This window comes from Mesoplodon densirostris, chromosome 11 (assembly GCF_025265405.1).
Source record: "Mesoplodon densirostris isolate mMesDen1 chromosome 11, mMesDen1 primary haplotype, whole genome shotgun sequence".
In the NCBI taxonomy this organism is placed as follows: Eukaryota; Metazoa; Chordata; class Mammalia; order Artiodactyla; family Ziphiidae; genus Mesoplodon; species Mesoplodon densirostris.
The window spans coordinates 32,180,063-32,204,016 of record NC_082671.1 but is presented as its reverse complement, the minus strand read 5'-3'; the positions used below and the strand labels follow the sequence as shown (position 1 = coordinate 32,204,016).

The 23,954-nt window shown below is 38.4% G+C and overlaps 1 protein-coding gene across 1 annotated transcript in view; it reads right to left on the bottom strand.

Annotated features, from left to right (window-relative positions):
- Nucleotides 1-3,252: 3,252 nt before the first annotated feature.
- The window catches only part of TSPAN8 (tetraspanin 8), a 162,896-nt gene continuing 142,194 nt past the window's right edge, over nt 3,253-23,954 (bottom strand). Inside the window, exons 4-10 of the mRNA XM_060114164.1 lie at nt 22,991-23,053; nt 16,816-16,953; nt 15,301-15,375; nt 15,095-15,202; nt 12,468-12,602; nt 9,011-9,094; nt 3,253-3,306 (exon numbers count right to left, since the gene is read on the bottom strand). Of these exons, the coding sequence (XP_059970147.1) occupies nt 3,253-3,306; nt 9,011-9,094; nt 12,468-12,602; nt 15,095-15,202; nt 15,301-15,375; nt 16,816-16,953; nt 22,991-23,053 (657 nt within the window). The remainder of the gene's footprint in view (nt 3,307-9,010; nt 9,095-12,467; nt 12,603-15,094; nt 15,203-15,300; nt 15,376-16,815; nt 16,954-22,990; nt 23,054-23,954) is intronic.

Genomic DNA, 23,954 nt, shown 5'->3' with positions numbered 1-23,954 from the left:
AATCCTTGCCTATCTCAGCTTTGCTTCGCATCAGAGGAAACTGCCTTTCCCAGGCTCCCTTGCTTTCTGGCGTCCAGGTGAGGTCAGCCAGTGGAAGGCACTGTCAGAAGATTGGAGAGGGGAAGAAGGAAGAAACCATGGCACGTCTCCCTTTCTCTGTTCTGACAGTAGCCACTGAGTCACCTTCATGGCTTCTATTCCTGCTAGACAGTCCTTCTTCTGTGTCTCTGCCATGGTTCCATCTTCCACCAGGTGGCCTTAGATCCTGGGATCTGGTAACATTTTCTCTGTCCCTCCAGGCCTACAAGTGGTAGCAACTTCCTACTGTTGCTAGTCTCTGGTTTACCTTGCCATCGCATTTGACTTCTTACTTCTTCCATCACCTACCTGTGCAAGCAGTTGCTACAAACTAAACTGTGTCCCCCCTGTACCCCAAATTCATATGTTTGGGCCCTAACCCTCAGTGTGGCTGTATTTGGACTAAGGAAGTAATTAAGGTTAAATGAGGTCAAAGGGTGAAGCCCAGATCTGACAGGATTGCTGTACTTTTAAGATGAGACACTAGAGAGCTCACTCTCTCTCCCTGTCATGTGAGAACGAAGCAAGCAGGTGGCTGTCTGCGAGCTAGGAAGAGAGCTCTCACCAGGAACTGAATCTGCCCCGATCTTGGACTCCCAGCCTCCAGAACTGTGAGAAGATTCATTTCTGTTGTTCGAGCCACCAGTCTGTCATATTTTATTACAGCAGCCTGAGCTAACTGAAACAGCAGTTCCCTGTGTTATATTTCCATTACTTGTAATGGCTAGAGAGGTTTTGTTTCTCTGCCAACCCTGACTGACACAGTTCTTTACATCATTGATACCATAAAATATTTACCATGAACTATCTTAATATATGCCTGACTATGCAAAAGCCATGTTCATATTCATTTCCTAATCTATTTCTTCCAAAAACTCTGTAAGGTAGGGCAAAATGATACAACATAAGGAGCACAAGTTTTGAGTCACTTGACTCAGTCACAACTCCTCTACTTACCAGCCGCATGACCCAAGGAAAGGTAGTTAATCTCATTAGACCCTGGTAGCCTTCTCTATTAAATGGGTCTAATAATAGTACTAACCTAAGAGGGTTGTTCTGGATTAAATGAGTTACTCTATGCAATGTACTTACAACATTTTTAGGCATATAGTAAGCTCTCAATAAATCTAAATATTATTTTTAGCTACAATTTATTGAGTGCCTGTTATGTGCCAAGGCCTGGGATAGGTACTAGGGACATAAAGACAAATAAGAAACAATCGATGTCTTCAAGGAGTTGCAGTATACTCACAGAGGCAAACACATAAACAGGTAATCATAATAAAATATGGCACGTTTATTAACAGATATATTCTGGGAAAGCCAAATAGAGCACAATCCACAGACAGGGTTTGAGAGGCAACTGTCAATGTTTGAATCCCAGTTCTGCCAATTACTTATGGTTTGGCTCTGGGCAAATTACCTAACTCCTCTAAGCCTCTATTTTCTCACTTACAAAACGAGGTTAGTAGTAGTATCTACGGCATATGGATGTGGTGAGAAGAAACAGATAATACAAGTAGTTTCTGGTATAGTTCCTGGAAGATGGCATGCTCAGAAAAGGATAGTTATATTTGTCATGAATAGGGAGTGGAGAATTGGGTTGCCTAACCTAGCCCAGGGCTCCCCCAAGTCCTTGCTCCTCACTGGCTCCTCTGATCTATTTCATCTACTTCCTCTTCCTCCTCAGAAGAGGCGGCTGAGTCTATCACACTTTTCTACTATGAGTATAGATTAATATAGCCACTTATAAAATTTCTCTACAGACTCTATGAAATCTAATTACAGTATGTATATGTATACAAAGTAGTTCCACTCCTGCATGTCTCTAGAAATGAGTACATATGTGTACCGAAAGACGTAAAAGAATGTTTATAGCAGCTTTGCTCACAATAGCACCAAACTGGAAGCAAACCCAATGCCCATCAACAAGAGGATGGATAAATACACTGTGATATATTCATATAGCATGGGATACTACATAGCAATGAGAATAAACTTAAGTGACACAAAGCAATACAGATGAATCTCACAGACAACATGTTGAGTGAAAGAAGCTAGAGTGCAGACTTTACTTTCTATTTATAGAAAGTTCAAGAAGGAGTAAAACAAATCTATGGTCATAGAAATCAGAAGAATTGTTACCTTTGGGGAGGTATTTGCTGAGAAGGGCAGTGGTGTACTGGTAAATGTTTCACAACCAGCACTCCGAAAAAAGCCCTGATTTTATAGAATTTGCCTATTTCTATGATGTAAATACTTAAATACCCCCAGTGTGGTGGATTTCAACTTACCAACTTGATGTCACTGAGCACTAAGTTGGGAAGAGATGTATATGTATATAGTCTGCTCTGGCAAGTCGGTGAGCTCCAACTCCAGCCGCCCCGGGCGGGTAACATGAAGGGGTGTTCTGGTGTGCTGGAAATGCTCTATATCTTGATCTGGACAGTGCTTGCTATCCAGGTAGTGAATACTTAAGATTTGTTCACTTTATTGTGTGTATACTATACCTTGATATAAAGTAAAATGTAAAAATGCCTGCAAGAGCTACAAAGAGAAAAGCACTTATAACTATTTCCCAGAGGAAGATTCAGAGACGTACCAGAGATTCAATGGCTGGAAAGGCAGCATTCAGATCTTCTTGTCCTCACAACAGAGAGAAAAAGAAACACCATTAATAGACACTGGCATAAACAGACAAGAGACGGTGACTCTTTTAGCTGGGCCACTCTCAACCTTCCAACATGAGGCTTAGTTCGATCTTACCACCCATGGTTGATACATCACACAAGACAGAGTGTTGCTTCTGAAAAGCCTAGACGCACTGCCTTAACTAACTATGGTCCTGTTACTTAGAGATTATTATTCCACTGGGTGGCTCCAGATGAATGCTTTAAGCACAGTACCACCTGAACACAAAGATCAGACAGGAAGAAGCATCAATGTAAACAATGTTACTTTTATTTTGAGGAAAAATGCACATTCATCTAATTTCCTTGTGTCCCTGAAATCTTAAATATGTTCAATATGACTGGAAGATCTCTGTGATCTAGCTAAATGACACATTTTAATAGGACAGCTGCGCTTAACACAGCACTCATATATTTAAAGTTACAGATCCGAAGCAAAATTTTAAAGGGGTTTGACCGATGATGACTTGACACATCCACAGACTTATTTCTTCCTGATCTGGCAGTACAGGACAATAGAAAATATCAGACCAAGTACCTAGAAAATAAAATAAGAGGATTAACATGGAATTTAAAGTAAAACACTAGATGTATTATAAATAAAAAGAACATTGTATATGAAAAGATTCTGGCTACTGACAATTCGAATGTTATTTATCTAAGTCATCTCTCTTCCTGGGAAATTAGAGACTCTAACATTGAGAAAGCACTCAGTATTTTTGTGTTTCAATCAGGGTTTTCAGTTAGCAGTCTGCCTCTAACTGGCCCTATTTGATTGTGCAGTAGCAGCTGTCACTGAAGCAACCCACCCTTTTGGAATACACACACCCTTCTGTAGGGCATGGCCATGGAACTCTGGGGAACTCAGGCCTCTGGGTCTAAAGATGCTTACTGCTTCTATGAAAAGCTTATAATCATCTGGTTTAGATCATCCACATAAAAATCAAGGAGTCTAGAATTTCTCTTGCCATATTTTTAGGCATCGCCAAGAGGAATGAAAGAAAAAGTAACTCTTTTCTTAAAAAGCTTCTAAACTGAAGGGGAATAGCATCATTCAGGAATTTCCTTTGAAGTGAAAATGTACAGCTGAAAATCTGGGGCATAATTTCCATCTCATTAAGTGGCTCTCCCAAGAATGAGGGACCCCAGCACTTGCCCTAATTGGCTCTGAAGTTGGTGAGTGGCATGCTGTGGCTTTGATGTAGAAATGACAGAACCTGTGTGTATTGCAGATAGAAAGTTTCCTCTCCACCAGCCTCCTCTGAGGGGAGTCAGGGAGAGGATGAGATGCCATTTATGTTGAGTCATCTCCAGTGCTCCTACTGTACGGAGATGTCCTGCTTACTAATTCTTTCCCGGAAATGCCTTTCAAATGAGAACTGCTGCCCAATATGTTTTCCTTCAAAAAAAAATATTGAGGGACTTCCCTGGCCATCCAGTGGTTAAGACTTCGCCTTCCAATGCAGGGGGTGCGGGCTCGATCCCTGGTCAGGAGCTAAGATCCCACATGCCTCATGGCCAAAAAACCAAAAAGAAAACAGAAGCAATATTGTAACAAATTCAATAAAGACTTTAAAAATAGTGCAAGTCCTGCTGGTGGGAATGTGAATTGGTACAGCCACTATGGAGAACAGTATGGAGGTTCCTTAAAAAACTAAAAATATAACTACCATATGACCCAGCAATCCCACTACTAGGCATATACCCTGAGAAAACCATAATTCAAAAAGAGACATGTACCAAAATGTTCATTGCAGCTCTATTCACAATAGCCCAGAGATGGAAACAACCTAAGTGTCCATCATTGGATGAATGGATAAAGAAAATGTGGCACATATATATAATGGAATATTACTCAGCCATAAAAAGAAATGAAACTGAGCTATTTGTAATGAGGTGGATAGACCTAGAGTCTGTCATACAGAGTGAAGTAAGTCAGAAAGAGAAAGACAAATACCGTATGCTAACACATACATATGGAATTTAAGAAAAAAAATGTCATGAAGAACCTAGGGGTAGGACAGGAATAAAGACACAGACCTGCTTGAGAGTGGACTTGAGGATATGGGGAGGGGGAAGGGTAAGCTGTGATGAGGCGAGAGAGAGGCATGGACATATATACAGTACCAAACGTAAGGTAGATAGATAGTGGGAAGCGGCCGCATAGTACAGGGAGATCAGCTTGGTGCTTGGTGACCGCCTGGAGGGGTGGGATAGGGAGGGATACGCAAGAGGAAAGGGATGTGGGAGCAGATGTATATGTATGACTGATTCACTTTGTTATAAAGCAGAAACTAATACAAAAATAAAATAAAAATGAAGTCAGGAAAAATAAATAAATAAAAATAAAAATAGTGCAAGTCAAAAAATCTTTAAAAATATTGACACCAATTCTTTGCAAAAATAATGACTTTCATTCAGAATGTTCTAGAAGTCATTCTTTTTGAATGACCGGAGAAAATGTTACAAGTTAGTCTTTTGCTTTGGTCCCAAGCCTTAAGTCTGGGAGATGAGTATCAGGAAAGAAAAACGAAAATGGGCAAAACAGTGGGATAAGGCAGCTATCATCTTTCACTGTTACGTCCGTGAAATAGAAGCCCAGCTTGCATCAGCAGACTAGACAGTTAATACCATACTTTCTTGCATTTCACTGCCTCTGAAAAGAAAATGTATCATTGTTCGTAAAAATAGGTAATAATTAAGAGATTCATCCTATAGTAATGTATGCTAAGACTCAGAATAAACTTGCTAAGTAATGTACACACGCTCCCCATATTCTGAAGCCATCTAAAAAATGTAAAATTATTTTTTCTCTCTTTTAACTGCTCCATTCCTGGGACCATTCCTGGATCCATTCCTGGGACCTCCTGTCAGGATAACTTTTATCCTACAAAGTGGTGACTAGCAGTGTCAATGGCTTTTTTTTTTTCTTCTTCTTCTTCTTAATTAAAGTGAGGAGAGAAAGTGCTGATCATTTTTTGTGCTTGTAAGTTGCTGCAGTCAAATAAGGAGAGATATGATAGTCTGGTTAATGCAGAATAATGAGAATTCCAGTGTCTATAGATAACATTTTCTTACAAAATAAAGCATTTTGCATAGATTTCTAGCATCCTACCTGACAAGAATACCTCAGGTATATGTTCTTAACAGAGCCTTCACAATAACTATTGGCCATTCCATCAGAGACTATACCTAAACAGACTAACACCAAAGGTGTAAACGTCAGAGGGTGTTTTTTTTCATATGATATTTTTCTATGGAGATAGTTTAAATGTATTTTCTGCAGGGAGATATTTGCTTCTTAAAAATACTTATCAGAAGTATTTTTCTGTCTATATATCTTTATGTTTTCTTGAATTTGAAGTTGGGGAAAAGAGAATGTAGATGGGCCTAAGTGTTAGGCAACTAGTATTAAGACTGTAAGACAGGGCTTTGCTGGTGGCGCAGTGGTTGAGAATCTGCCTGCCAATGCAGGGGACCCGGGTTCAAGCCCTGGTCTGGGAGGATCCTACATGCTGTGGAGCAACTGGGCCCGTGAGCCACAACTACTGAGCCTGTGTGTCTGGAGCCTGTGCTCCACAACAAGAGAGGCCGCGATAGTGAGAGGCCCACGCACCGTGATGAAGAGTGGCCCCCGCTTGCCACAACTAGAGAAAACCCTCGCACAGAAACGAAGACCCAACACAGCCAAAATAAATAAATCAATTAATAAACTCCTACTCCCAACATCTTAAAAAAAAAAAAAACCTGACTATTGACAGACTGAGACATGGAAATTAAAAAAAAAGACTGTAAGACAGACTGATGGACATTTTTTGGATACGTTTTTATAGAATAGCTATCTTAGCTATAGACTATTTTCAAAACTATTTTTTTAAGTAAAAATGAGAGGGAATACAAAATGATTTTTCTTTCTCTTCAAATCCCAGAGGGAGGGCAGATTTTCTATTGAGAGAGTGAATGAAAAAAAATTTCAAACAGTTCTTTGAACCAACTATTTATCATATCTACATAAAGTCTAGAAATCACACTTAACTGGCATAACTTGAAATGGTTATATTTTGTGATATTACCATGTAAATTCTATACCTAAAAATTCCTCTATGAAAGGTTTTCAGTAAGGTATTTTCATATATATATATATATATATATATATATATATATATATTTAGAACAACCAATAGAATATCTAAATATATAACAAACACATGGAGTATACCAATTTCATAAAATACTGAAATGCTATTCCTCTTGTAACCTTATTTTCCATCAGATGTCTTTAGATTCTTGGCAATGTCTTTGGCTATGATATGAGAGACATCAATCTTCCCAGCTGATTATGTCCTTTTTTCCCCGGCTTTGCTTTTGAGAAGCTTCTTAAAAGCATCTGTGGGTTGTGGCCAAAGTCAATTGTCTGAATTTGAGTCTAAGATGGAATTTGACACTTACATTGAATACCTCAATTATTTTTTTAATAAATTTATTTTATTTTTGGCTGTGTTGGGTCATCGTTGCTGCATGTGGGCTTTATCTAGTTGCGGTGAGCAGGGGCTACTCTTAGTTGCGGTGCACGGGCTTCTCATTGCAGTGGCTTCTCTTGTTGCGGAGCATGGACTCTATCTAGACACAAAGGTTTCATTAGTTGTGGCACATGGGCTCAGTAATTGTAGCTCACAGGCTCTAGAGCGCAGGCTCAGTAGTTGTGGTGCACGGGCTTAGTTGCTCCACAGCATGTGGGATCTTCCCAGACCAGGGCTCGAACCCCTATCCCCTGCATTGGCAGGCAGATTCCTAAACACTGTGCCACCAGGGAAGTCCTGAATACTTCATTTAAAGCTGGCTCATTTAAAGTCTACTTTACCAACACATGTGTGTGTTTTAGTTTATGGATGTGTTAGTACATATGTGTGATTGCTCACTTACATCCACAGCCATTAACTCATATTTCTAAATTAGCATAAACCCAAAATACAAAGCAGAGAAACAAAGGACATTTTACAGTGGGTAGAATTGAGAGAAACAGACCTAACGCACAGCACCATTTGACTTTGGTCATATATCGGACATAAAGGAAGACAGCCGCATCTACCAACAGAAAATGCTTCATATTTGGACCTATTCGTTTGGGCTACAAGGAGGTCATGCTTATAGCCCAATTTGCTTCTCATAGTTCCAGCCCTTTCTCTTATGGTTGGCTGAGAAATTCCACCGGTAACCTAAAAGACCACTTAGGACACTAAATTGCTTCAATCTCAGCTAAAATTACTCTCTGACAGTGATGTGGCACAAGTAAGAGGTAAAAGCTACCAGAAAACCCAAGGAGAACATTGCACAATATTTCATGAGAGTGAAGTAGAAGTCACTTAGCTGAGCAAACCAGCCCGCAGAGGCGTTAACTAGGGAGACCCCTCACAACGTTAGGATTCTTGCCAATGCCCTGACGTGGACTGGTGAGTGAATTTGACTCACTTGATATCTAAATTAGCAAGATCTGGGATGATTACAAAAACACTTCCCTGAAATAGTTTTATTTCATCTTTTTGCAAAGAATTTCAGGCCACGTTAAAAAAAAAAAATCCTTCAGGTTCTGAAAACACCATGCCAGCAGAGTCTAGCAAGATAAAAATCCTACACAGGATTTTTTTTTCAAAGTCAATAATCAAATTGATGAGAGTAAATGCAGAAACCTCAAGCAGAGCATCCTTAAAAACTTCTCCAAGTGAGTCCATAGTCCTTACAGTGAGAAAATCAAAGTCAACAAGCTTTTAGAACTTGTTAGATTTCTCTAGACTAGAATAGCAGGAAAACAGTTCTCCACACTCTTGAGCTCAGTTTTTATTTTCTGTTTCAAAATCAGCAAGAGGGATTAAAAACTTGTAAAGCTTGTGTTTTCACTTTGTTTGGTGCTTCTTCTAACTTCAGGAAACATTAACACGTGTGCTAGTTTTCAATGGGAAAAGGATATCTGGGACTAAGAACTGTGTGGAAATTAATTCAACTTCTTCCCCCAGGAGACAGATCATTCAGAAATAATAGCTTCTGTCCTGCCAATTTCCTAAGACTATAATCCCCTCCCCAGACCCAAGGCCAGTAGAGGCAGATGCTGGGCCTTGGGCACTTGGTACCCAGTGCTTTTCTGAAGAACCTGGTTTTTATTTGGCTCTTCATAAATATTTGTTAGAAAAATTAATGAGCAAACAAGGGAATAAACAAATAATTAATAATACAAGATAATACTATACCTCAACAGCTGCCAGTCCAAACGCTAGTCCAATAACTATGGAAAGACGTCTTGAAAATAAGCCTCTTATCAAAGAAAAGCATGACTGTTAAAAACATTAAAAAATTACTTTTAGTCAAATTTTGACCTTATTTTAGTACAGTACAAATTTTTATTTATTGGTTTAACTTTTTACATTGCTATCAAGGAACATACTCAACAGAAAGGAATTGGATTATTCCCGCCACTCCAAGTTCCTTCCCCCCTCTGAAAGGTTATAACTGTTGTGGTTTGTTCATACATTAGGAAGCATTTGAGGAACAAAGTTTTGCTTCAACTACCTAATTACTGAATCTAGGGCTATTTAGTTATAAATACTCATTTTATCCTAACTTCTGATTGTTCATTTTAGAGCTGTTATCACCTTGACTGTGTATTTTTTAGGTTTGTAACTTGCAGCAGAGTGTTCCCTTGTTGAGGTTTCAGCTAATTATAGTGCAGATTTTCATTTTTTTTAATGATTTAAAAAAATTTTTAATTTATTTTTTGGCATGTTGGGTCTTCGTTGCTGTTTGCGGGTTTTCTCTAGTTGCAACGAGCAGGGGCTACTGTTCGTTGTGGTGCGCAGGCTTCTCATTGCAGTGGCTTCTCTTGTTGCAGAGCACAGGCTCTAGGCACACGGGCTTCAGTAGTTGTGGCACACGGGCTCAGTAGTTGTGGCTCATGGACTCTAGAGTGCAGGCTCAGTAGTTGTGGCACACAGGCTCAGCAGTTGTGGCTCACGGACTCTAGAGTGCAGGCTCAGTAGTTGTGGTGCACAGGCTTAGTTGCTCCGTGGCATGTGGCATCTTCCTGGACCAGGGATCGAACCCATGTTCCCTACATTGGCAGGTGGATTCTTAACCACTGAGCCACCAGGGGAGTCCCTACATTTTCATTTTTAAAACAAGTTTTTTTTCAAAAATCCCTTAATATGTGTCCGGGTTATTTTTACCTTAAAAAGGAAAAAAAATCATTATGTCCACTGTTATGCTCTTACTTTAGACAAAAAAGAGAATTTAGAAATTTGCCTCTCTGCCACATTTTTAAACATTTATTCAAACCAGCATGAAATTTCAAGCTTAACATATTTTAGACAAGACCTAAAAATTTCAACAATTGTAAATTATATGAATAATTTTAAAAACGGAAAAATAATATACAATCTAATAGTGTTATTGTCTGTATTGCCAGAAAATATATAATCCCTATGATGGTCTTATATGTGCAAAGGGCTAACAAAATATTGCTATTTGTTAAATAAAATAAAAGTTCTCTGTGAGGTTAAGACAGTCTCTTCCCCTTCATTCCTGAATGTAATGGGTTTCTCTATTCTCATCTGATCCAAAGTGGTAAACATTAGAGGAAATTATTACCTCATCTAAGATTAACTATGAGATTAATGGTATCTACTGAGTCACATTCATTATATTTTAGGGGTTTTCTCCCCCCTCCCCCTCTAGATAACCAGGTTATCTTGGCAAAAGGGAGGGGAAAAGAGAATGTGAATTATGGCCATTCCAGATTTCTTATTTTTCCAGACTTCTTGCAAGTGACACAAGGCAGATGGAAGTCTTTCATGAATTTATGATCTTCCTTTTGGGAAACGGGTGCAGCCATAAGTCTATCTTCAGCTGAATTATGTGTGAATTTGGAGGGAATATCTATTATTTTTCAGGATAATGCTAGGGCATTTCAAAATCTATCCTGAGGAAACACATCTTCGAGTTGAATCTTTAACAGGACACAGATAGCAATCTCCAATTTAATTTACTAATTTCCTCATTATCCTAAGTGGAAACCACATTTTCTTACACCATAGTTATTTCCCCTCCTTCTTGTGGATATTGTGTCACTAAAATTACATAGAGAGGAGGAGAGAAGGGAGGAACATAAAAATTAATAATGAAAAATTTTAATGATATTACTTTGATGATGAAAAGACATGGTAGCTCTGTAATCTGATAGATAACTTCTCCCCCATGTGTTACTTTAAATACTAGTAACAGCAATTTCCCTTCAGAACAGTCTCCTTTATTTTGATAAAATTAATAAAAGGGATGTGATAGTCAACAGGTGAGACATTTCCCCTGAGGTACTTTCTATTTCCTAGTATATAATTAACCTCAGTAGCCATTACTAAACCAATGCTAGATTGAAAATATTCTTTAGGGATTACAGAAATTAACTCACTGGACTATAATAGCTTTCACGTATCTCTCTCTCATCTAGACTATAATCTCCTAGAGGGTCCACAAGCATGTCTGATTCCAGCAAAGGTCTGTCTGACACCTAGTAAGCAGTGAAGAATAACAGCAAATAAATGAAACATTAATATCAACTGTCATTTCTGTACACTTTCCTTCCAGGCAGAAGGAACAAATTATGTAAAGCCCTATGGTAAGAGACATATCATGTCCTGCAGGAAGCTGTATCTTGAACCCCAAAGACTGAGTTAAATGGGTCCCATCATATCTTGTGCCTGGTCCTATCCAAGAAATACCAATAGTTCACTGGATTGAAGTTGCCTAATTATCTTTCTCTCTTCCCTATTAAAGCATTCACTCTGTGAGTGCAGACATTGCGCCCTATTTAGGTTTATTTACCAGCAACTGGTAAAAGGCCAGTACATAGGAAGTGGTCAATAAATATTTGATGAATTAAGCAATAATAAGAAATGTAACATCCACATATTAACATTCGCAAGTGACATAAATATGTCATCTACAACACATGAAAGACAAACCTAAGTTTTTCTTTTTTTTTTTTGGCTGTGCCAAGTGGCAAGCGGGATCTTAATTTCCAAACCAGGGATGTGCCCCCTGCAGTGGAAGCACAGAGTTGTAACCACTGGACCACCAGGGAAGTCCCCTAAGTTTTTCAATTGACTTTAAAGGCATGTGGCAAATTCTCAATTGGAGCAATAATTAGGCAAATTGGTAGGTACATTTAACAACCAGAGCGGAAACCTCTAAAGCCCAAGTTATTTCTTTACACCCAATACAATTACTTGAGAAAGAGAAACTTTGATTAGAAAAAGAAAGCTTTACTTTGAAAATTAAAGTGAAAATATAGATTTCTAAGACCTATGTTAAAATAGAAAAATAGAGGAGAATAATGATTAAAGTCGCCAAAGAGAGGACAAAATAAACTTTTATCTGTTAGCTTGTACTTTGCCTCCCCTTGCAGTAGAATGTTTCTTTGATCTACTAAAGTTGAATTTAAATGATGCCAGACTCATAGAAGAAATAAAATACTTTCATTTTTTATATCCACTTTTATCTTTAAATAAGGATTTCTTTTTTATTTGGGAAATTCCTGGGACTTTTACATCATGATTCCCATTGTAATTGCTGCAATTTAATATTTTGTAGAGACTTTCATTGTGGAAAAAAAAAACAACAGAAGCACTTACTGTGCCAAATTTGATTTGTTCTCACCTGTTTGTAAATAGTTTTTCCATCATACTTTATACAAGAAGAATCTGATGCACTTGGACATTCACATGACTTGTAATAGTATTGAAAATTATTTCCCCAGTCAGAAGCTCCACTGATCAAACCACAACATTTTAACTGTTTGATGAAAAGTAGATATGAAAAACAGTCACGAGAGAAGACAAAAACGTTGTCAATACATTGAATCACATTCTTCTGAAACCACTATGAAGATGTTTCTTATACTAGAATATCGTATAAGTCACCTCACCTAACTCCCTGAATGAAGAAACAAAAATGAAGGAATCTTCCATTTTGGCCTTCATGTTAATGAAGGAAAAAATAGAGTTTCAAATGAAAAAGTCTGAAGAACTTGGAGAGAATATAAAAAATTCACCTTCTAGTTTTTAATGAAAAAAGAGAGGGGCAGAATCAGATTTATGCTTCTTAGGTCTTAGAAAAGAAGCTTCCAGAGAGTTCATGAGAGAGTCAAGGTCTCTTTAAAGAACTTTTACTCAAAAAAGATGAGAGGTTTAAAAAGTGAAATTTCTGGGCTTCCCTGGTGGCACAGTGGTTGAGAGTCCACCTGCCGATGCAGGGGACGTGGGTTCGCGCCCCGGTCCGGGAAGATCCCACATGCTGTGGAGCGGCTGGGCCCGTGAGCCATGGCCACTGAGCCTGCGCGTCCGGAGCCTGTGCTCTGCAACGGGAGAGGCCACAACAGTGAGAGGCCCGCGTGCCGCAAAAAAAAAAGACAGAATAGACAATAAAAGAGAACCATAGTCCTGGGAACCCAAGGAGCTTCAGGCACAGAATTTGTGTACAAGAGCAGAAGTAATTCAGAATTGTGCTACATCAAACAGAACATTTAAAACCCTATGGTTGGCACTAAGACCTTGGATACCAGGGACAACGTGCAACAAGTATGATGCAGGACCCAACCTAGAGACCCAGTGGTTACCTGTAGTACATTTTGTCCTAGATCAGCAAGCAGGGAAGATCAAGGATGCTTGGTCCCACTCAGTGGAGAAACTGAGTTGCCTAAATTCTTCCTGCTTTTAAACCTGGATTAATCTGGACTCTAAAGTGGGAATAATCCTGGAGGAGAGAGAATCAAGGAATACAGCTCTGGGGGAGCTAGGAAAAACACAACACAGAGGAAGTTAAACAGAGACTAAATCATATCAGGTTTCAGCTCCTGGAAATGATGCTTTAAGCAGAATTTTTACAAGCTGGGGTCTATCCAAATAGGAACTGGGGAATGCTCTGGAAAAATGTCATCTGATAAATAGTTCAAGAAACAAGTTCAAAATCAAAGCTTTTAGAAGTCATACAAGAAGCCATTTTCAAAGAAAAAATTGCAATATGTAGGAGTAGATTTTTTTTCTTCTGAAATTCCAGAAGGAAGAACTAAGACTAAATGATATAAATTCTAGGGAGGAAGATTTTGTTTCAAATTAAGAAAGAACACATTAATCATCAGACTTAGATGTAAAGGGAATGGGATGGAATGGGCAAAAATGGGCAAACTTTCAGCTCTTCAATATTTAATTAGAGGGTGTGTGAACATTAACATAAAATGCTTCAATTAATGAGAAGTCAGGTTAAATGTCCTGTAAAATCTAGCTCCCCTCTAAGATTAGGAGGATTTCTATGACATATGTGAAATAAATGCTACATGTAGTTAATATGATGGAAATTCTGAGTAAAGAAGATGTGGTTGGGAGGAGTTTCACAGAGCAATACTTTAGTCAAACCTCAAAGTATATGTAGTATTTGTAAAGAAAGAAAAGTAGTAAGTACATTCCAAGGATGAGGAATGATGCAAAGTCAGGAAGGCAGATTTGTTTAAGAGATCCTGAGAAAACAAACCTGGTTGGACTAGAGTGCTTTCTTCATGGAGTAGTATTTAGTAAAGTTAAAATATTAGGTAGGATCCAGATAGTAGAATACCTTCAATACCTGCCCAAATTTTGACTTCACCCTGAAGACAGTGAAGTAGCCAAAGTAAATACATACATACATATATACTGGAAGGGCTACTGTACTGATTAAAAAGAATTAGTGAGTCAGACAGATCTGTATTCAAATTCTAACCCCATCACTTGTTAGCTGTCAGACCTCTCGAAGTCATAATCCCCTCATCTGTATAATAAAGATAATGAGGATAACGATATTATCCATCTCATAGAGTTGTTGTGAGAATTAAATGAGCTACTGAATGTAAATCTGGTACATACTAAGTAGCAATAAATGATAGCTATAATTAATTTTATGAGAGAAGCGTGGGCATGGAGGCAGAGGAGAGAGAGAAACTCCAAGCATCCCAAACACACTATCCTTCTAAATGGTAAACATTAAAACCCTTATTGATCTGGCTCAATCAAGGCTTAATCTTTCATAAACATATCTTCTTAATCTCTGTCCTAAGCTGCCTCAGAACTTCGTAAGAAGGTGGGAAAAAAATTAGAAATATTCCTGGATTTTTCTTATGGCATAGTGACAGAATAATCAGTCAAAATCTGCAGAAGGGAGAGACATTTTTCAATCTTTAAAGAATACACCTGTTAAAAATTAAGTAAACAGAGAACTATGTCCAACTCTCCAGATAACTTACAAATTCTAATTACCTTTTCTTGAATTTCAGAAAAGGCTTTCTGGAATAGTTTTCCATTTTCATTTGTTGCACTCAAAAGATGTACATTAGTCTGGAGAGTCTCATTCAGAGCACGTTCAGTCTGAAAATTGAAAAGTATTGTTAAATTATTCATGCCAGAGGTAGCATGTCAATTTTTCAGACTTTTCCAAGATTATTAAGTATCATACGTGTACACACCTTAGATTTGTTAGTAGCTCCTAGGATACCTGCCACCACTTGCAGAAGTTGGATCAGAATCAATCCTACGAAAAACTGAAAGAAAAGAAAAGGAATATATATTACACCCAGTACATTCAGTAACATCTAGGGACATTTTGGCACCATGCTTCTTTCTGCAGTTGGGATCATATTACAGTTGGAGTATTAACTCTTCATTTATTCCATCCTTTGCCTCAAGAATCAAAATTGGGGTCATTACTACTCAGAAACATTTTCTCCAAAGACTGACTAAGGAAAATGGTTAAAACTAAAATCGATTGATAGGACTGTATGCATCGGTATGATGTTGAATGGAGGGAAGTTTGAAAACTTAGATGAAGTTATTTGAATATGATCTTTCTCGTCCTTCATCAAACACAAACTCAAACTTCAAGACAAACTTCAGAACTGAATACAAAACATCTCTACCACTATTAGAATCACCTGGGGTCTTGTTATAAATATAGAGTCCTGAAATCTGCCTCAGATCTACCAAATCCTACTTTTGGAGGATCCCACAAATTAGTTTTTTTGTTAAAACAAGCTCCTCAAGTAATTAAATTCCCCAAATTGCAAATGAGGCCTTATTAATCAAAAAGCAACCACCAGGGATGCTATTAGAGTCCCATTAAAACTCTATCTTTACCTTCCCTCATAATCAACCATCAGTTAAAAATTATTTGTTCAGGGACTAACACAATACTACTTTTATCAGAGAAACAAGTTTAGATGAGCTCTGATAAACTCATGTCAGATTTCTATCTAGTAAATACTTGATGAACTTTTCTAACATTTTTTTCTATACCCATTTATTATTTTCTACTGTATATGTGTTAAAAGTGAATATCTGTGGGTTATCCCAACCCAATCCATCCCTGAAGCTTTCTAAGGGACAAATTTGATTATCTCACACCCTTACAATTTTCTTAGCATGGACTATGATTTGACTGTAGCCCACACCCAGACCCATCTTCCATTATTTACTGAAAATAGCCCTTGCACTCTCTAGCCATACCCAAGGCTTTGCAGTTCCCCAAACATGCTAGCATTGTACTGCCAGGTCCTCTCCCTGGAAAGCTCATCACACACTCACCCATACAAACACCTTATTCACTTCTGCTTCTGGCTTGAAAGTTCCCTTCTCTATCCTTGCCCTTCTCCTCTTGGGTCACCTTCACTGTTGCTAATTGTTTACTTGTCAATCTTCCCTAATGGGTTCTAATTGTTTTCATACCTATGTATCTTTTAGCACAGTATCTGGCATATAGCAGGTACTTAGTAATTGAATGAATGACTGAATGAGTAACTAAAATTTGTCTTCTCTCACAGTATCCTCTAATCTAAGATAAATATATTAGCTTCCACAACCAAACCCTCTAAACAAAAGTGAGAGAGTTTCATCAATCTTGGCAAGTCCTTTTGACAGACAATGGGGATGGGAGATAATCCTTAAAGTCTGAAGGTTGGGTATCGGGATTTGTTGGGAAAACTCACCAAAACAAGCATGAACTGGTTTTCTTTCATGGCACCAAAACATCCCAGGAAACCCAGAATCATGATGATAGCACCCACAACAATCAAGATATTCACAGCAATATAGGGGTTAATGGTAGCATCCCCAGGACTGAGAATCTGAAAATGAAAAAGATCAATGACAGAAAATTCCTTTTCTTGATGTTTTTTATTCAACAAATATCCACTGGGTAACTACTGTTGTGCCAGGCCCTGTTCTAGGACCTTGAGATACCTCAAGGATGTAAACAAGCAAAAATTCCTGCCTTCGAGGCACTTACATTCTATTCTATTGAGGTATTACTTGTTCAGATAATGTTTCCAATTTTATATTTTTGAAGATGATATATTGGACGTTGGATGGAAGAAATGAAATAGGCTTTTAAAACATCAATTATTCTAAAAAGCTTAGAAAGACCGGTAGTTTCACCCACGATGTGATCTTTGATTTGCATATTTTGTGTTTTATACCTGACAGTAGCATCATAAAGTATGTTTTTATGGCAGTTTAATTATTTAAATTATAAAGCCTAAGTTCCTCAAACAGATAGACTCAACAATATGAGTGACTCTCAAAAACATTACATTGAGCTAAATAAACCATATTCAAAAGAGTGATTGCTGTATGATTCCATTCATATGGCATTCAAGAATAGGTAAATCAGGGCCTCCCTGGTGGCGCAAGTGGTTGAGAGTCCGCCTGCCGATGCAGGGGATACGGGTTCGTGCCCCGGTCTGGGAGGATCCCATATGCCGCGGAGCGGCTGGGCCCGTGAGCCATGGCCGCTGAGCCTGCGCGTCCGGAGCCTGCGCGTCCGGAGCCTGTGCTCTGCAGCGGGGGAGGCCACAACAGTGAGGGGCCCGCATACCGAAAAAAAAAAAAAAGAATAGGTAAATCTATGCAAAAATAAACAAATTGGTCCTAATCAAGCTTACAAGCTTTTGCATAACAAAGGAAACCATAAACAAAACGAAAAGACAACCTATGGAATGGAAGAAAATATTGCAGACAATGCGACTCACAAGGGATGAATTTCCAAAATATACAAACAGCTCATGCAACTCAACAACAAAAAAAACAAACAACCCAATCAAAAAATGGGCAGAAGAGCTAAATAGACATTTCTTCAAAGAAGACATACAGATGCCTAACAGGCACATGAAAGGATGTTCAACATTGTTAATTATTAGAGAAATGTGAGTCAAAACTACAATGAGGTACCATCTCACACAGGTCAGAATGGTCATCATTAGAAAGTTTACAAAAAAACAAATTCCGGAGAGGGTATGGAGAAAGGGGAACCCTCCTACACTGTTGGTGGGAATGTAAGTTGGTACAGTTACTATGGTAAACAGTATGGAGGTTCCTCAAAAAACTAAAAATAGAGTTGTCATATGATCCAGCAATCCCACTCCTGGGCATATATCCAGACAAAACTACAATTCAAAAAGATATATGCACCCCTATGTTCATAGCAGCACTATTTACAATAGACAAACATGGAAACAACCTAAATGTCCATAGACAGATGAATGGATAAAGACGATGTAGTGTATGTGTATATATATGTGTGTGTGTGTGTGTGTGTGTGTGTGTGTGTGTATATATATACAATGGAATATTACTCAGCCATCAAAAAGAATGAAATAATGCTATGTGCAGCAACATGCATGGACCTAGAGATTATCATATTAAGTGAAGTAAGTCAGAAAGAGAAAGACAAATACCATATGACATAACATATGTGGAATCTAAAATATGACACAAGTGAACTTTTATGAAACAGAAACAGACTCGTAGAGAACAGACTTGTGGTTGCCAAGGGGGAGGGGAGTGGAGAACGGAAGGACTGAGAATGTGGTATTAGCAGATGTAAACTATTATCTATAGAATGGATAAACAACTAGGTCCTACTGTATAGCACAGGGAACTATATTCAATATTCTGTGATAAACCAGAATGGAAAAGAATATGAAAAAGAATATATATGCATGACTGAGTCACTTTGCTGTACAGCAGAAATTAACACAACATTGTAAATCAACTATATTTCAATGTTAAAAAGTATCCATTTGGGGAATAAATAAAAAAGAATAGGTAAATCTAAGCTATGATGATAGAAATCAGAGCAGTGTGGCCTTTGAGCAGAGTATAAAGGAAAGAAGGAACTGACTGCAATGGGATATGAAGGAACTTTTATGAGTTAATACAAACGCTTTGCATTTTGATTGTAATAGTGATTACATAGGTCTATACATTTGCCAAAACAAACAAAAATTTAAACTAAGAAAATAAAATAAGTCTAGTTTCTAATATTCCATATCAAGTCTATCTCCTTCTTCCCAGGAAGCATAGTCTATAGAGTCTTCCAGAAACTCTTTATTTTGACTGACTATTTAGTAATGGGATATTGAGGAAAATATCCTAGGGCCCATTATGATGGTTGGGCTACCCATTCTGCATAATTTGGTTCTTCTCTCCCCCACATGTATACTCTTTATCACTTTCATAACACCTAGCCTCAATCTATCTCTTGCTCTACAGATATGTCCAGAAGTAAATCACAATTAAAAAGTGAAACCTTGTGCCTCTGTTATATTTGAGTGCTATGTGTAGTCCATCTACCTCTTATGACCTCTATCTACTGGGCTATTTCTAGGTAGACCACTAGGTCTTACACTAGCTCAGAGACTGCCTCTTGGAATCTGCTGCACAGCATGTAGACCAGCTCCTTTAACAGGAAATACCAAAATAAAAAACAAAACAAGCAAACAAACACACACTACTATTCATGATCTTTACATTTTTAAAGACTTTTTATATCAACTCATAGCCTAGACAAAACCTTTATTTGATAATCAGGAGGAAGGAATATGCTAAAGTTGTAAGAGCACTAAAAACCAAAATCTATATTCCAGTCAGAGTCTTTATAAATAACTAAGTTTCTAACCATAGAACAGTCAACTAACCCTACTGGGCTCCAGTTTCTCACTTATAAAGGTATCAGCCTCTGTGATACCTAAGGCTTCCTTTGTCTCTAAGAGTCTATGCTTACAGACAATGTTTCGATTTACATTTAGAAAGCTGGGTTATGTCCTAAAGATTTTCTTTTTGTCTCTTTTTCAGGTTTTCTGTTTTTTTTTATTGTTGTTGTTGGTTTGCTTGTTAAGACTGGAGCTAAGAAATCAGTTTCGTTAATAAACAGGCATGGTAACTGAGTCAAAATAGGTAATGACAAAAAAAAACCCAAAAAAAGCAGCATTAGTAACCCCATTCTATCTACTCACCATCAAAAACTGCTTCACTAGTACATTGTGGCCAATGCAGGAAAACCCTAAGGTATCTAAGACAGTTCAAGCCTCAATGGCTGAGTTATGAAGACTTGGTTAGTCAGTTCAGATATAGAAACAGTAGGTCAAATACCTACCAGTGAGACCTGGATAGTGCAGCCAGCACTTATTTGGCAGCTAATGAGGCACTTCTCTGAGACTGATCTGGGCAGAATGATCCACTGCCAGAGTGGCCAGAAAGCTATGTGTTGGCTACCTGAGGATCACTGCTTCAAGTCCAGCCCAACAAGTGGCTATTCTTATTCAGAAAAGAAACAGAAATCTGAGTTCAGGTATTTGTTCCAGGGGAAAGACAGCAGAGTTTTAAAAGCTGCCTTGGATGAACACTGTCTGTGTGTGTCTTAGAACAAGGGGAGAATTTCTACAGAAAGGGACATGGCTGAACTTTGAAGAAGAGGGCTGAGGGTCTTCTTTGGATTATAAAGGATCTCCTGGGACAAGGATGGCTGTGCATACATTTTGCCTCATGCAGGGCTGAGTTCATCCTGATGGAGAACAAGGCATCCCTAAGAGACACTTTAGCACCAAAAGCTTTGCTAAAAGATGTTCATAAAGACATCCTGACATCCTTGTTTTCTGTGTTTGCACTCAGGTTTCTCCTTCTAAAACTTCTTCCTCTGTTTTTCCACTAGTAAAATTCAGTTTTCTGCACAGTCTTGATCCTTTGTCACTGACTTTGAATAAAAATAAATCAAGCCAATTTCACGTAAGTCAAGCTGGTTAAAATCGTCCTGGAAGATACTGACTTTTGTTTAGGGTTAGAGGCTGACAGAGCACAAGAGTCAAAATGTAACTAAAGATGCTGCCTAGCTCTATTAAGTCATTCTTATCCCCAGATTCATAGTAACACCCTCTCAAGGACAACAGTTCTTTAATACATTCAATGTGTGTGATTTCTTAGACTAAACACCAAGTTTGTTTACCAGAAGCACTGGGGGGAAGTAAAATGTTCCCATATCAAACAGAAATAAAATAAAATTTAAAAATAAAATACAGGTTGCATACACATCTTAAAAAGCCCAAAGCACCCTCTAAATCAATAGCTTTTAATCTCTGTGCTCTGAGTCCCAAAGTCAAACATCAGCTTCTAAATGATTCTAAGAATCTTCAAATACTCTTCCAGGACTCAAATCCCAGAGTCCAAGGGCATCAAGAAGTCACAGATATATTTATATCACTATAAAACAACAAATGAAATCCTGATGGACTAGAATGTTACCAACTATTGCCACACCTATCCCCCATTCAATTTCTTCACCATGGTGAGGCACAGAATGAAGAGGCAGAGAATTGCCACTGTGATTCTCTGGGTTCTCTAATGGTAGAAAGCAAATTTTAAGGAAAAGAAAAGAAAAGGAAAGAGAGAAGAGGAAATAAAAGAAAGGAAAGAAGAGAAAATGAAAGAAAGGGAAAGGGAAAAAGGAAAGGAAAGGGAAAAGAAAGAGGGAAGGAGAGAAGGAAGGGGAAAAAGGCAGGAAGGAAGGAAAGAAAGAAGGAAAAGAAGGAGAGAAACAGAGTGAGAGAGCAAGGAAAAAAGTCCAAAAAAAATCCTTTTAAAAAGGGAATCAGAACAGATGTCAATTTGCTTTTGCTTTTAATATTTCTTTCAACTAGGCTATGTCCAATGGCATGTAACTGCACCGTGGTTTAAGTTTTAATAGGAAATGCATTACCTTAATTTCTGTTTTAATAATATCTTAATAATTATTAAATAGGAATCAACATTCCTCTTAGAGAGGGAAACTTTATTTAGGCAAATACTTCGAAAGGGCCCTAGGAGCGTGAGCCTGAATAGTGGCAAGAGCCCAGATAACAAAGAACAAGGTAACTGCCCTGCGTGAGATAAGAATCGTAACTTGCAGGGCGGAACACCCCTGGGAAGAAGCGAGCTGGGAGAATGGAAGCAGGGGAGCCAGGAAATGGTGCCAGGCACCGTGTTAAGTGAAACTGACAGACCAACCCTCCCACATGCTCACCCTTCTCCCACCCCCCCAAACACACTCTTTCCACACTTGTGACACTGTGGTACAGAACAGAGACAGTGTGTGTGGAATCCAAAGACCAGAGCTAGAATTAATTGTAGGAACTAAACTTCCTCCAGACCCGCAGAAATCTTGGTAAGACTTTTGACACCCATGGAACAGTGTGCCGTGGGGCACAGGGGATCATGCTAATCTTATCTTGATGTCAGGAGGCTTGATCGCCAGTCAACTGCTGAGTTACACCGGTGACCAGCCTCTTGCTGTTACAAGGGGTTACCCTCAATACCAAGTGCCCCAAGTAATTACCAACTATCTTTGTACTTTGCTGCCTTTAAAACACAGATTCAAATACTTCTTCTCCAAGAGAACTTCTCACCTTCTTTTCTTTTGGATCACTACCCCACCTTGGGAATCAGCCAAATTATTGTCAATACCTTGTACAAAAATTGCTCTTGGTGGGGAGGCAAGGTAGTCTATATCCTCTAGATAACTTCAGGCTGCACTTGAGCAAATAACAAAGGAGGCTAATTTCTGCTTTGGCCCCTTCCCACCTCCTCTTTCATTGCCATCTTCCTATTAGGGGAATAACATCTTCTCCATTCTCTAGAAGGATTGATCAATGCCTAGCACAGTGCCAGGCACATAGTGGGTAATTTTGATTAATTAAATTTAATTAAATTATAAAATCACAGATCAGCACAGATGATTACATGAGGCAGTTAAGGAAATGCTATAGAAATATTTTATTATTATTACTGTCATTACTTTCATCATTATAAGAGAAATAAACTACTTTGGCAGTGGAGAAACTTGTATTTATTTACCTCTGGACCATCTTTGCCAACTCGTAGCCAAATTGCTACTGCCAGGATTGAGGCACCACATAGCTGCAGAAAAAAGAAAAAAATGTTAGAGTACGCCCAAGATAAACTACAACTCTAATTCCGCACACCTCTAGCCATGTGGTAACGATGGTTTATCATTAATTCTACCATTACAACCTAAAAGACATAAATGAGGCATATTTATGTGTAGATAATTGCTAAAATGTTCTGTTATAATTGGAAAGTTTGATAAGAATAATCTGTTTTCCATCCACTACAGGGGAGGGGAAAGATGGTTTTCCATGTTTCAACTCTTAACTGTGTTTCTGCTAGATTTTAACATATAAAAGATAAGTAATAACAGTTTAAAGACAAAATATCCTTATTGGGCCTCTAGGTTTGTCTTTGAGAAGCTGTCTTAGACCATAAAGGAAGGGAATAACTGATTAATCACCAAACGTTCCTTCAAGATTCAAGAATTCGGGATGTACAGGGAACAGCAGAACATTTGACAAAATTTGCAGTTAAGCAACAAGGGTTTACGACACTTTTTGTACCCAAATAAGCTCTTTTAAAAATAGGCTCTTTTTTTTTTTTTTTTTTTTTTTGCGGTACGTGGGCCTCTCACTGTTGCGGCCTCTCCTGTTGCAGAGCACAGGCTCCGGACGCGCAGGCTCAGCGGCCATGGCTCAAGGGCCCAGCTGCTCTGCGGCATGTGGGATCTTCCCGGATCCGGGCACAAACCCACGTCCCCTGCATCGGCAAGTGGACTCTCAACCACTGCGCCACCAGGGAAGCCCAAAATAAGCTCTTTTAGGTAGTAAAGCTTACCCAGAGAAGAGGAACAATGAGGAACAGTATTTAAAGTCTTAAATTCCTTTAATGACTTTACCAGATTATTTAATTTGGACCAAGACCAACACATAAAATGTGAAACACATTTTACTTTAATGTAAGAAAAAAA